Genomic DNA, 12,148 nt, shown 5'->3' with positions numbered 1-12,148 from the left:
TTCATTTGCGGAAACGCTTAAGAAAAAAAAACAAGTCCTTTGAGGTAGGTCATTTATTTTGAAGGCGGGCGGATGTGGACGTCTCTCCTGCTGTAGACTTGACGCATGCGTAACTGTCGTCTAGTCGCTCTGCTCAAAGGCACCGAGGCGGAGAGGGTTTCTCTCCCCTCACCTGCATTCAGGCACGGCGGCTCTCCTGCGCTCATAGGCCGGGAACAGCTCTGCTGGATACGTCCGGAGGACCGGCTCCGCACCGGCCGTCCTTCCGCAGATGGTCTTTGTCTGCAGGCAGGGGATCTGGAAACCCGGGCCCGCTGCGGGAGCGGGGAGGAGGCCTCGGAGCTCCCCTGTTCTGATCCATAAAAGAGCAGCGACAGCCCGGATGCATCTCTACTAGCAGGTCGGCTAGCATCCATCCAGAGCGGGGCTCGGGAGGCAGCGAGCAGGCCGGATAAAGGGACCGATTCGTGCTGCTTCGGGTCGAGGTTTCTACTGGATTTTATTTGGGCTTTATTTTTCTGCGGGTTATTCTTTAAATCTGGAAATCGCGGGACTGGAGGCCGGCTAGCTGCGAGCTAGCTGCCCAGGATTACCAGGGTAACCAGACAGCTGAGGCTCCGCAGTAAAACAGACCGTCTCCCAGTGATCTCTGACCCGCTGACAGACCTCACCGGAGGCCGGGGCGCAGCGATGGCTGCCTTAATCAGAATCCGGGGGATTGTGAGCAGGAACAAAAGGCGGTACCAGGAGGACGGCTTCGACCTGGACCTGACCTGTATCCTTTACCTTTTTGTGTGTGTGTGTGTGTGTGTGTGTGTGTGTGTGTGTGTGTGTGTGTGTGTGATAGCGCCGTGCAGAAGCCTGTTCAGAAAAGCTGTGATTTAAGGAGGCGTCTCGGTGTGGGGCGTATTGCTGATGAGCAGCCGGACTCAAAAAATCGCACATTTAGAGGCGGGCTCGTGTCTGCTGGCTCGTGCCTGAAGGCTGTTCTCGGTCGGTCTTCATGGTCCAGATGTTCCGCTGGTTTTTTCTGCAGCGACCGTCTTCATGCTGTCCCCTTACACTGACACGTCTGCTAATTAGTCTTAATTTAGCAGATTTTTCAATGCAGTTCGGCGTGAGGTCTGTTGGAGCATCTCCAGGCTGCTCTGATGCATCTGCTGTAGGTCAGAATATCGATTATCGACCAACCTGTGTGTTATTGGTAAAATAACAAACCCAGCACTGAATTAATGAAATCTATCGATCACTACTGATGATTGATTATTCTGTTTGGTCATATTTAGTGGTGTTCGCTTCTCTCCTGTGTTAATAAAGTTTGATTCAGAGGACCTCCTGCAGGGCTGAAGGCACCAATCCACATGCAGCTGATTGAACAGGACTGATTGATCAGAAAGCAAATAGCCACTTATGGTGGAGGGACTGAGGATGATCAGCACAGTGAAAGTCCCGATCAGTTTGATTATTGATCAGAGTAGGGGTGCTTTGTGCCTTTACAGACGCCTGACGTTACATTTTATTCTCTTAGCTGTTTTTATGTCGTTGACCTCTTCAGGTTTCTGACAGTTGATTCATCGCTTTGGCAAACTTCCTGTCAGCTGACTCTGATACCTGACCTGTTACCACCTTCTGAGGTAAACTGATCGATTAGGGAAACTCGACTCGTTTCCGATGATGTGATGGTTTATTCATTTTTAAAGAGGAACTGTTGTGTTTTCGGTCGTATGCGCCGGCCACCTGCTGTTAGACCTTCTGTTTATGAGGGGCAGCCAAACCCAACCCAAAGGTTGTCTTAAAGGGGGAGGAGTCCAGGAGAGAGATCTGACTAATCATGTGATGGTATGAAGCTCTGTGATTGGATGTTTGAGTGCTAGTTTTTGGGGTCCAGCTGTGTTCAGACGTTTGGTCCTGAGCGGCGCTCCATCAGACATTTATCCAAACATCATCGCGATGGGTTTCCCCGCCGAGCGGCTGGAGGGCGTTTACAGGAACAACATCGACGACGTGGTTCGGTAAGATGACCTTTGACCTTCTCTGACCCATGTTTTTAGTGCTCAGCAGCGCCTCCTGTAAACATCGCTGTGAAATCTGATCCCGTACTGAAAAAATGCACAACCCAGTTTTTAAGGTTATTGGGTCACTTCCTGTTAACGGATTAATGATCGCTGCTGCTAGCGAAGGTGGAAATCTTAAAAATTGGATGGACACACAAACGAAAACCACCGAAAGTTTGAAACTGGAGATTTTCTTTGATCCACGCTCAGAAAGAACACAGACTCAGTGATTCCCATATGGAAAAGAAATAGTAAAAACTTATATGATTTACTCATGAACGTGGCCACTTTCTCGTTACTTTCATATATTGTTTTAGGAAGTATCCAAAACATACAAGTTTCATTATATAATTTTTCAAGGGATCTTATATTTGTTTTCACTCTTGTATGCTTTTCATACAAGTTTCACACAAGACAGATACAAACTTTATAAGATTTATATGTATCTTTTCCATATGGGATATCGCTCCACTGAAAACTGATCTCCAGTGAGTCCAGAGCAGGAGCTCCTCAGTAGGCTTCCTGAACCTGGCAAATCAGAAGGAAGTTTGCTTTAAGGTGGGCCACAAAAATGTGAAGTGTACAAGTGAGCGAGCTTCAATCAGCTGAGCAATAATAGAAGATTATTTTATTGATTACAGACGTGCTCGAAATGTGACGTCAGCCTCGTTAAAGCCGCGTCGTGTTCAGACACCAGCAGGGGGCGCTGCGGAGACCACGTGTTGGTTTTTAAAGCTGGTTTGCTCGGCGTAGGATTTCTGGATGAAAGACTTTCACCTCAGCCTCACAGCAAACTCTGCAATAACACTGTAGTGTGATAACGCTGTAATAACACTCCACATGTCATCGTGGAGCTGCCGTGTGAGTAAAGTCGGTCTGTTTTAAAGCTTCTCTAACGGTTTGCCCCGCCTCTCCTCTCAGGTTTTTAGACTCGAAGCACAAGAATCACTATAAGATCTACAACCTGTGAGTACTCAGTCTGCTTTCCTCTGTGATGATGTCTTGAAATGAAAACTTCCTGTTCAGGTCATAAAGCTGAGTTTAGACCAGACTGTTAGGACCGGGGCCCTCAGGAGTCGAGCCTGACGGGCCTTCAGTTCTAAAGTTTTCATTCGCTCACTGATGTGGGAAATGTTCATGTGAGGAGCCCCGCCCACAGGCGTGCCGACTCAGCTCAGCAGGTCCAGGTGTACTGACAGCAGCGCAGGTTTAACAAACAGGATAATACTGTGACGTCAAGCACAGAGAAGTGGGTGAGGGGTTCATTTTAACGTACTCAGGTGAGCGTCTGTCAGGTGGACTCCGCCTCTCACCGCAGCTCCTTACGTCAGCGAGCTAAACATTCCTTCAGAGGTGCCGACAGCTGCCGGCGAGGCGGCCAGTCCTAACATCTGTGTGCCTTTCCACAGATGTGCGGAGCGACATTACGACTCATCAAAGTTCAACTGCCAAGGTGAGCCTGTCCTCTTGTGACCTCTGACCTTTGAGAGGCAGTGTGTTTGTCTGGTGTTGGGTAACGAGCCGTCGCTCTGCTCCTCCTCTCCCAGTCGCTCAGTACCCGTTCGAGGACCACAACCCGCCCCAGCTGGAGCTGATAAAGCCGTTCTGCGAGGACCTGGACAAGTGGCTGAGCGAGGACGAGCAGCACGTCGCCGCCATCCACTGCAAGGCGGGAAAGGGCCGCACCGGCGTGATGATCTGCGCCTACCTGCTGCACCGGGGCAAGTTCCAAGAAGCTCAGGAGGCCCTCGACTTCTACGGGGAGGTCCGCACCCACGACAAGAAGGTAACCTTTTTGTGTTCATGTGGAGCCTTTGCCTCGTGATACGAGGCGCCTTGAGCAGCTGTTGTGATGAATAAGGTTGTAACTGGGCGGTAAACCCTGAGCATGTTCTCCCCGTGTCTGCAGGGGTTCTCTCCGGGTACTCCCACAGTCCAAACACATGCAGCTAGTGGGGTTAGGTTACCTGGCGATTCTAAACGGTCCACAGGTGTGAGTGTGAGTGATTGTCTGTCTCTGTTAGCCCTGCCACAGCCTGGCGGCCCGTCCGGGTGTTCCCAGGGTGCCCCTGCAACCCTGACAGCGTGACAGAATGAATGGATGAATTCTAACTCTGCAGAGGCGGCTGATGAGGATGCTGAAAGACTCTGATATAACCTGACCTCACGATTGATCTGTTGATGTTCAGGGTGTGACCATCCCGAGCCAGCGGCGCTACGTTGTCTACTACAACTTCCTGCTGAAGAACCAGCTGCAGTACAAACCGGTGGCTCTGCTCTTCCACAAGATGCTGTTTGAAACCATCCCCATGTTCACCGGAGGCACCTGCAGTGAGTCTCGAGCAGTAAGTCTGCTGTCGCTTCGAGCGACTTCAGTTGAATTAACGGGTGTCCCTGTGCTCCCCGCAGACCCCCAGTTTGTCGTGTACCAGCTGAAGGTGAAGATCCACACCTCTAACCCCGGCCACACCCGCAGGGAAGACAAACTGATGCTGTTTGAGTTCCCGCAGCCACTTCCTGTCTGTGGAGACATCAAGGTGGAGTTCTTCCACAAGCAGAACAAGGTGCTGAAGAAGGTGAGGAGGTGATGGAGTCCTCTTTGTTGTCCTGAGTGGGGTTCACATGTGGCCTGGTGTAGTTTGTCTGGGCTCACCTCGAAGGGCCGTCTGTGGTCAGTGCTGAGTCTTGTGCAGACCCTGTGTCTGAGCAGGACTGAATATTTCCTCACAGTCAAAGGTCAAAGGTCAGCCTTGGTTATTCAGTGCCAAACTCAAACTAGTCTTTACTGTAGATGTTCAGCATCAGTTTTAGGAGCACAGGTTTTTCTCCGGGGACCAGAGGAGGTGGAACACGGACACGTGTCCACGATGGCAGAGCGCACGGCCGGCCTGGTTTCCTCACTGCTTTTTCTCATTGTAGGAGAAGATGTTCCATTTCTGGATCAACACCTTCTTCATCCCGGGTCCGGAGGAAGTCCCAGAGAGGATGGAGAACGGCAGCGCGGGGACACCCAGAGAGCTGTTTGACAGGACGCCGCAGACCCCGATGACGCCGGGAAGCGAAACCAACGACAGAGACTACCTGGTCCTCACGCTGACCAAGAACGACCTGGACAAGGCCAACAAGGACAAGGCCAACAGGAACTTCTCCCCGAACTTCAAGGTAAGCTGCTGAGCAGCGACGCCGCTGACGGCGATGGCGCTGAGTAAATATCCTGCTTGTTTTGTTCTTTAAGAAAAAGACTCGTTAAGTTGACGAGCCGCACAAACCCAGCTGTAATGACCAGGAAGATGATTTCTGCTGTGCTAGCGTGTAAACTCGTTAGAAGCACAGAGAGCGATGAGCGGCAGAGCGCCGCTGCCCGCCATCTGTAGTTTAAAAGCGTTAGCAGCAGGCAGGTGACCTCCAGACTGACGGTCTGCTTCTTCTTCTGCTTCAGGTGAAACTGTTCTTCACCAAGACGGTAGAAGAAGGAGCCAACTGTGACGCGAGCAGCACGTCCTCGATGACGCCAGACGCCAGCGACAACGAACCGGATCACTACCGCTACTCGGACACGACGGACTCGGACCCTGAGAACGAGGGGTTTGAAGACGAAGACCACAATCAGATCACAAAAGTCTGACACACACGCACTCTCTCTAATACGCAAACATACAGCTATATACGTGTATATATATCTCCAGTATGTATGTATGTATGTATACACTCGTGAACCCAGACGAAGACTAGCGGGCGGTTAGCTAACGGGGAGTATCGCCGGCGGACCGCAGCTGATCAGTGGGACTCTGATCAGAAAACTTTCGCCATCCCCACCCCCCAAACTTCTACACAGCTGGACAATCACATGACATGGATTTGTAAGCATGTGGGCGGGGCCAGGCGAGTGGACAGTGTGACGCAGGAAATCACAGTTTAAAGGAGTAAAACTTGAATCTAGACAAACGGAAAGACGAGTAGACTTCTTTAGTGACCACGCCGCGGCGTCTGTGGGACGAAGCCCCTCCCGACCAGCTTTGTTTCGTGCTGAGCGGTCTGGACTCTGTCTTCATCTCTGCTCTCTTCAGGCTTTCTCAGTGTTGACGCTTCTCTCTGTGTGCTGAAAACTCAAATTCAGGTCGAGCGTGGACCCACGTGGAGCTTTGAAGGCCAGTTCCTGTGCTTCACCTGAATCTGAGACGTGGATCACTGCGGGACAACCAAACTAATTTACCTGACTCAAAATGTGAAACCACGATGCTGATGATGGCAGACGGTCATGTGATGAACCTGGCAAAATATCAGCATTGGGTGAGGCGAATCTGTTCTTGTAAAAAGAGATGCTGATTTAAAAAGGTCGAACCCCCGGGTCACCGTGACCGCATTTATTTATTCTCCCAAATACTTCAAACACCTTCAACTGGAAACTCCTGATCCAGTTTGCAGCAGCCTGTTTAATCCAGTCTAAATTGGGTTGGGCTGTAGGTCTGAACTTTTCTCCCCGAGCCTTGTTTGGACCGGCCGGACGGGTCCCGTCGCTGATCTGGACCCAGTTTGGGACCAAGCACAAAGAGAAGCGACAACCTGCTGTTGAATGTCACAGTGAAGATGAGAAACGTTATTATTCACAATCCTCTGCAGCTCCGTCAATCATCTGCTGAAGGATGCTCTGAGTGCGTGAACACCTGCTTCACTGCTTCTCTGTCTGTCCTCAGTTTTGCACAGAAGGACTGTTCAGTCTTTCAATCAGCTCCTACACTTCAAAGAACCTTGTTTTTGTTGTACTCTGAAATATATCAATCATTAAGCTAAACGACAAATGAGCTACTGCACAGTATAACCATTCCTGCAGCGATCTGCTTTAAGCTACACACCTATATAGGCTAGCCCCCAGCACAGACTGAAGCAGAAATCTTTGACTCCAGAGCGCTGGCTTTCGCTGTGTCTGGCATGCACTTTATGAAGGACACTCGAGTGAATCTTGACGGCCTTGTAAATATTTCCAGGCGCGCTCCGTCTGTGCAGGAGATCTGATTCGGCTCGTGTTGCGCTGTAGTCCTCATGAAGCTGCCGTTTGTGAGCTTTGGCTTTCTGCAGCCGGAGTCCGCAGCGTGGCAGTGCCATCATTACAACGTCGTGGATTTCTTTTTAGTAAAACTACTCTAAGCTAAAGGTCTGCCAGGTCCATTTGGAGCATCTTTTGAATGGACACTGGGACCTCGTCGGGGTCATGAGGATTTTGGGATCACTGCCCAAAAAACAGGTGGAACGCTGTGCTGACCGAGCGGCGCCATCACGATGGTCAGCCTCTGTGTGTCTCTGGTTTCTGATCTTTCAGAATGGTAACGCTCTAGAATTATTACTCTGTCCATAGACTATTAATCGTTTTTACTCACTACTACTTCTTGGAGATGTTTAAGCACTTATATTCTTGCAAATTGTACCTTTAACACCAGGGACGATGGCTGGAGAGTCACGTTGGCATCACAGCAGGTTTGAGACTTGTTTCAAACTGACAGAATGAGTATTAGAGATGTTTCAGCTACTGGAGGTTTGGCTTTGCCATGCAACATATGTAAAGTTAAAGCGGGCTCTTGGACGACTGTTTTGACCATTAAGCTTCTTCTTGCACATCCACCGTTCTGCATAAAGATATTACATGTACAGTATAATAAGGCCTAATGCAGTGACCATAAACACTGTCTGACTTCAGCCAGTCACACCGTATAAAAGTCTGTCCGATGGTCCGGAGCATCTACAGGGTCATCTGCGTCCTGGTCGGGCACAGGTAGAAGTTTTAGTCCTGATGCCTGATTTCCGTCCTCACATTTGGTGCTAAAAGCTATCGTGGACCCTGCTATGACTGATAGTTCATCGTGGGTGTGGTATCTGGGTCTCTGTTGTTGAACCTGTGGGTCTTGGCAGGTCTGGTCACACAGGATGCACCATGAGGATCTAAAACACAAACTCCAAAGTTGTAGTGCCGATGCCTTCAGTAAAAAAACCTCCCATCTTGATCTCCAGATGTGTTTAACGTCAAAGAGCTGGTGACCTGTAATGAAGGCAGAGGCATCAGTAATGATGATTTCACTCATGTTCAGTTGCAATCAGGATAAATAAGATGCTGAACCTTGAGCTTGACCCCAAAAGGAGAAGATCTGAAGGTGTGTTTGACCCTCAGATCTTTGGGAGCTCGCCCATTCTTGCCATCCAAGGTTGAACATGTTTGCAGAGCTCTTGGTGATGGTGATGATGATGCTGAAGCAACTGCCAACTGTTCCTTTGTGCTCTCTCTTATGACCGATCTAATGCCTCCTCATCAGTGCCAAGGGTTTTTAGGTTAGATTGACATTTAGCCAAACAAACGGCATCCTGTGTGAGCACGTCTAACGCCGTGGCCTGGTGCTACTGACAGCCAGTGCATGCAGCTTGTTGAGCGAGCCCAGGACTGGTCGTCCATCTGTGGTGCTCTCTACCAGCAGCGTGCGTGTTCGTCCACTCCTGATCTCTAATGCCCAGCAGCTGTGTCGTCAGCGTGGCCATACAGCCACTGGGATTTTTACAGCAGCATTTCCTGTCTCGAGTCCTGTTAGGTGCTATCAGACCTGGCCTCACGTCCTGTCACTGACCCGTTCAGCAGTGACCAGGGTGTAGTGTAGACCTGTACCAGAGTCCAAGGTTTGACTCCATTCAGGTGGATTTGTTCTTAACACCCACAGTTTTACTGAAGCGCAGTCACTCGATGAGGTTTGGGGCAGGTCGTGGTCGAGTCCAGAACGATGGGTAGAAGCTGCGTTTTGACTCTTTGTGGTTCTCCAAATGATTTTCCAGCAGACCTCACCGCTTTACCCAAAGGGAAGCTTGCAGAGATCCAGAGATGGGTCCGAACGTGGAAGACTGAGTGCTGTAGTATTTCATGTTGGTAATATTCTCCACTGCTGAGCAGGTTCAGGTGTTTGAGGCCAGGCAGGTGCTGTCCACGTCTCTGACTGTTCAAGGTGCTCAGTGTCTTTTCATTGTTGGTTGTATACAAACCTCCGTTCAGCTCTTCTCCTCACCTGGAGTTTCATAGAAAGTGGTCACCTGTTAACAGAGCTGGGGTCAAACTCCTCCCCGATTCTGACATCATCAGGGATTCTGCGGCAACTCTGTGTGAAGGAACCTCGAATTTTGCCTTTTAATGCACCGCGCCTGCCTCTTTCCCACTGCTGTGGTGCTGAAACAGCGGCCCCACCAGAGAGCCTGCTGCTCCTGAAGTTAGGACCCGTGCCGTCAAACGCTACGGGAGGGCCTACCGCAAGAAATTCATCCAGTGATTGGCAGACTCTGGGTGGGGTGCTTTTCGCGCAGACATTAGCCCAACATCTGCTAACGATTCTCAGATCTGTGTGCTGGGTCTGGCACCAGTGGAAAAGCGGTCATTGTGACAAGCTCCGGTACTTCCTGCTTCCTCAGACGTCCTGTTTCTGTCCCCGACCACACAGTGCTTCAGCTCTGCTGTTTGCGTCTCTTCACCAAACCTGCCACGATGAAGCTCGGACGCCTTTGTGTTCCTAATTGTTGAGTTTGGGTCCGTTTGTAATTACAGTCTGTGTTCACACTCTGTTTGTTTTTCGCCGTAAGGTTAAGGTGTCACCGTTTCTCTGTGCAACAGTCTGTAGATAGATGCTCTATTGATCCCACAAGGGAACTGGGACCCATCAAGACATGTGGCATAGTCTGCTCGTGTTATCCTCACGGAGAACCTCGTTAGAATAACGGATTCTGCATTTCACAAACCAGCGTCAGTGTTTCAGCCTCCTTTCATTCAAGTAAATCGGATGGATGTCATATGACCACACCTTCAGTAGTTTCAGACGTTTCCTCTGAGTTGTGTACCCAAACCATGTCTGTTGGTCCAGTCAGAGAAAGAACAACAGAAACTCGTCCAGATCAGGCTGTTTAGCCATCTGTTCTGCTTTTGTCTTATTACTCTGCTTTCCTGATGAGCTGATGTCAGCTGTTCCCCAGATCTGAGTCCTGAACATAAAACAACACATCATTGGCGTAGAGTGTATCTCCTCTCGCTCCTGTTCAGTCTAAACATGGCCAAAGCTTCAAACGTTAACCTGCAGGCCAACTACAGAAACTAGAGCCCCGGGTGCTGCCCCTCAGCAGGCTTCCAGAAGACGGCGAGCGTGATTTCAGGGAGACGGTTTGTTCCAAACAGAAGATGCTGGCCAGGCTTTAGTGGACCAAGCTTTGACTGGTCAGTCCACCGGGTGTGGTGAAATACGTTTTAACTGAGGTTTAATAAATAAATAAATGTGGGCCCATGTCTTCCTGGCCTCCTGTTAACACTTGATGGCTGTTTCAACACATCCAGAATTATTTGCTGTCATTAACGGGCAGCTCCCTCTTTGCCTTTAAATCTATATTTCACAGATGTGTGGTGTCATCACTAAGCCCCACCTCCTGCTGTTGAGTAACTCGGTAACAAAATAAACACGAGCACCTTAAATCCGTTAAAGCTGACGACGTGTCTTGGCGCATTTGACCAGTGAAAACTAAAAGGAACGCGGGACGCTACGCAGCTGCTCAGCTTGTTTTCACGGCGACAAAAACAGCCATTAACGTTAGCTTAAACGAGGTCGCTAGCACAATGCTAACAATAACTTTCCTTCTGCTTTGCTGTTTAAGGACGGCCCCTTTTTGGGGCGGGGTTTGTGGTCTCGATCAGATGTGGTTTTGTACCCGACTCCGAGCCTCGTGTCACACGTCAGCTGCACACAGGTGTTCATTTTAGTTTCCAATCAACAAACAAAAAATGCCACCTGACTACAAACTATATCACCATGGCAACATGTTAATCTGACCCCCCCTCTTTTATTCCTCCTCTCTTTGTTTTATAAAGAAATAAAAACACTGTAAAGGTGAATAAACTATTTATAAACAGCTGCTCATTGTTTGATTTTTGTTTGCTTGGTTTTAGAACTACGACTCCCATAATGCTTCAGGTGTCTGTCAGTACGAAAAAGAATTTCTCTTAAGGTCCATTTGCTCTGTTATCAAGTGCTCAGTGCGCTGCTTTAAGGGAAGAAAATGGCTTTGGGGCATTTTGTTGAATAAACTCTTGGTGAACTCGTGTTTTAAATGGCCTGTATTTGTATAGCGCTTTACTTAGTCCCAAAGCACTTTATACTACACCCACACATTCACACACTGGTGATGGCAGCTACGTTGTAGCCACGGCCGCCCTGGGGCGACCTGACAGAGGCGAGGCTGCCGGGCCCTCTGACCACCACCGGTAGGTAACAGGTGAAGTGTCTTGCCCAAGGACACAACGACCGAGACTGTCGGAGCCGGGGCTCGAACTGCCAACTCTTGAGCCACGATCGATCAGTTCTAAAGCTGCGTTGGGTGTTTCAGGAGGCTGAGGCAGACGTGACTGACCGCACTGTTTAACTCGTCACCAGCCACAGCTGCCACACCCACAGCTGTGGTAGTGCTCTTTATTGTTCCTGAGTTTGACAATGTAATGTGATTACTTACAGACATTCAGCTGGATGTTCTGATTAACTCTGACTCGGCTCAGAGTTAAAAATAAGAATTCACTTTTTGTCCAGTAAATAATTAATGGGCTGATTCTGATACAGTGTTTCAACACGCCTCATTCATAGAAACGCCCACGGTTCACACTGATGGATGGAGGACACTGCAGACGGGAATCGAACCACCAACTCCCACCTTAGTAGACGACGCGCTGTGCCAGCCGTGAACAACCATCATCGTCTTCTTCTCTGACAAACTCGTTTATGCTCCGCTGCTGCACAGACTCGCGCACACAGGAGCGCCTCAGCTCAATCCTGCGTGTGCGCGCACGTGCACGATCGACCGGTGACTTGGCAGAAATGATAATGGCTCGCTTGCCCCACCGTGCAGCAGGGAGCGGGGAGGAGAAATGAGGTCACACGCGCTCAGTGTGCCTCGTGGGCAGCGAGCCATCACTGATTCTGTCTCATCTGCTGCTATAAAAAGATCAAAGGAGGCGCAGAGCAGCGGAGACGCTCAGGCAGCAGCTCCACCAGCTGGACTGCACCCACCACGCCTCCACCTCAGACAACCGGCCGGTCACC

The 12,148-nt window shown here is 49.9% G+C and overlaps 1 protein-coding gene across 2 annotated transcripts; it reads left to right on the top strand.

The window, feature by feature from the left end:
- Positions 1 to 84: 84 nt before the first annotated feature.
- On the top strand, positions 85 to 10,967 carry ptenb (phosphatase and tensin homolog B). Of its 2 annotated transcripts, XM_085467124.1 has the most exons (9): positions 86 to 775; positions 1,928 to 2,012; positions 2,976 to 3,020; positions 3,464 to 3,507; positions 3,602 to 3,840; positions 4,244 to 4,385; positions 4,464 to 4,630; positions 4,974 to 5,216; positions 5,494 to 10,967. In XM_085467124.1, the coding sequence occupies exons 1-9, from the start codon at positions 691 to 693 to the stop codon at positions 5,677 to 5,679; spliced, it is 1,236 nt and encodes a 411-aa protein (XP_085323250.1). In that variant the 5' UTR covers positions 86 to 690; the 3' UTR covers positions 5,680 to 10,967. The 2 variants fall into 2 exon arrangements, with proteins under 2 accessions (XP_085323249.1, XP_085323250.1); XM_085467123.1 differs by having other exon boundaries at positions 85 to 775; positions 4,244 to 4,630.
- Positions 10,968 to 12,148: the final 1,181 nt, after the last annotated feature.

This window comes from Copadichromis virginalis, linkage group LG8 (genome assembly GCF_057382275.1).
Source record: "Copadichromis virginalis isolate Kocher_CV1m ecotype Utaka linkage group LG8, C_Virginalis_male_GT1.1, whole genome shotgun sequence".
Lineage (NCBI taxonomy): Eukaryota > Metazoa > Chordata > Actinopteri > Cichliformes > Cichlidae > Copadichromis > Copadichromis virginalis.
Note: the sequence above shows the minus strand (reverse complement) of the source record. Positions and strands in the feature narration are given on the sequence as shown.

What these genes read in the sequence shown, in the direction of transcription:
- ptenb (XM_085467123.1), top strand. Translation starts at nt 691, where the DNA reads ATGGCTGCCTTAATCAGAATCCGGGGGATTGTGAGCAGGAACAAAAGG. An exon ending in ATCAAAGTTCAACTGCCAAG is followed by an intron (nt 3,508 to 3,601) that starts GTGAGCCTGTCC and finishes CTCCTCTCCCAG; the next exon opens with TCGCTCAGTACCCGTTCGAG. An exon ending in AGAACAAGGTGCTGAAGAAG is followed by an intron (nt 4,631 to 4,973) that starts GTGAGGAGGTGA and finishes TTCTCATTGTAG; the next exon opens with GAGAAGATGTTCCATTTCTG.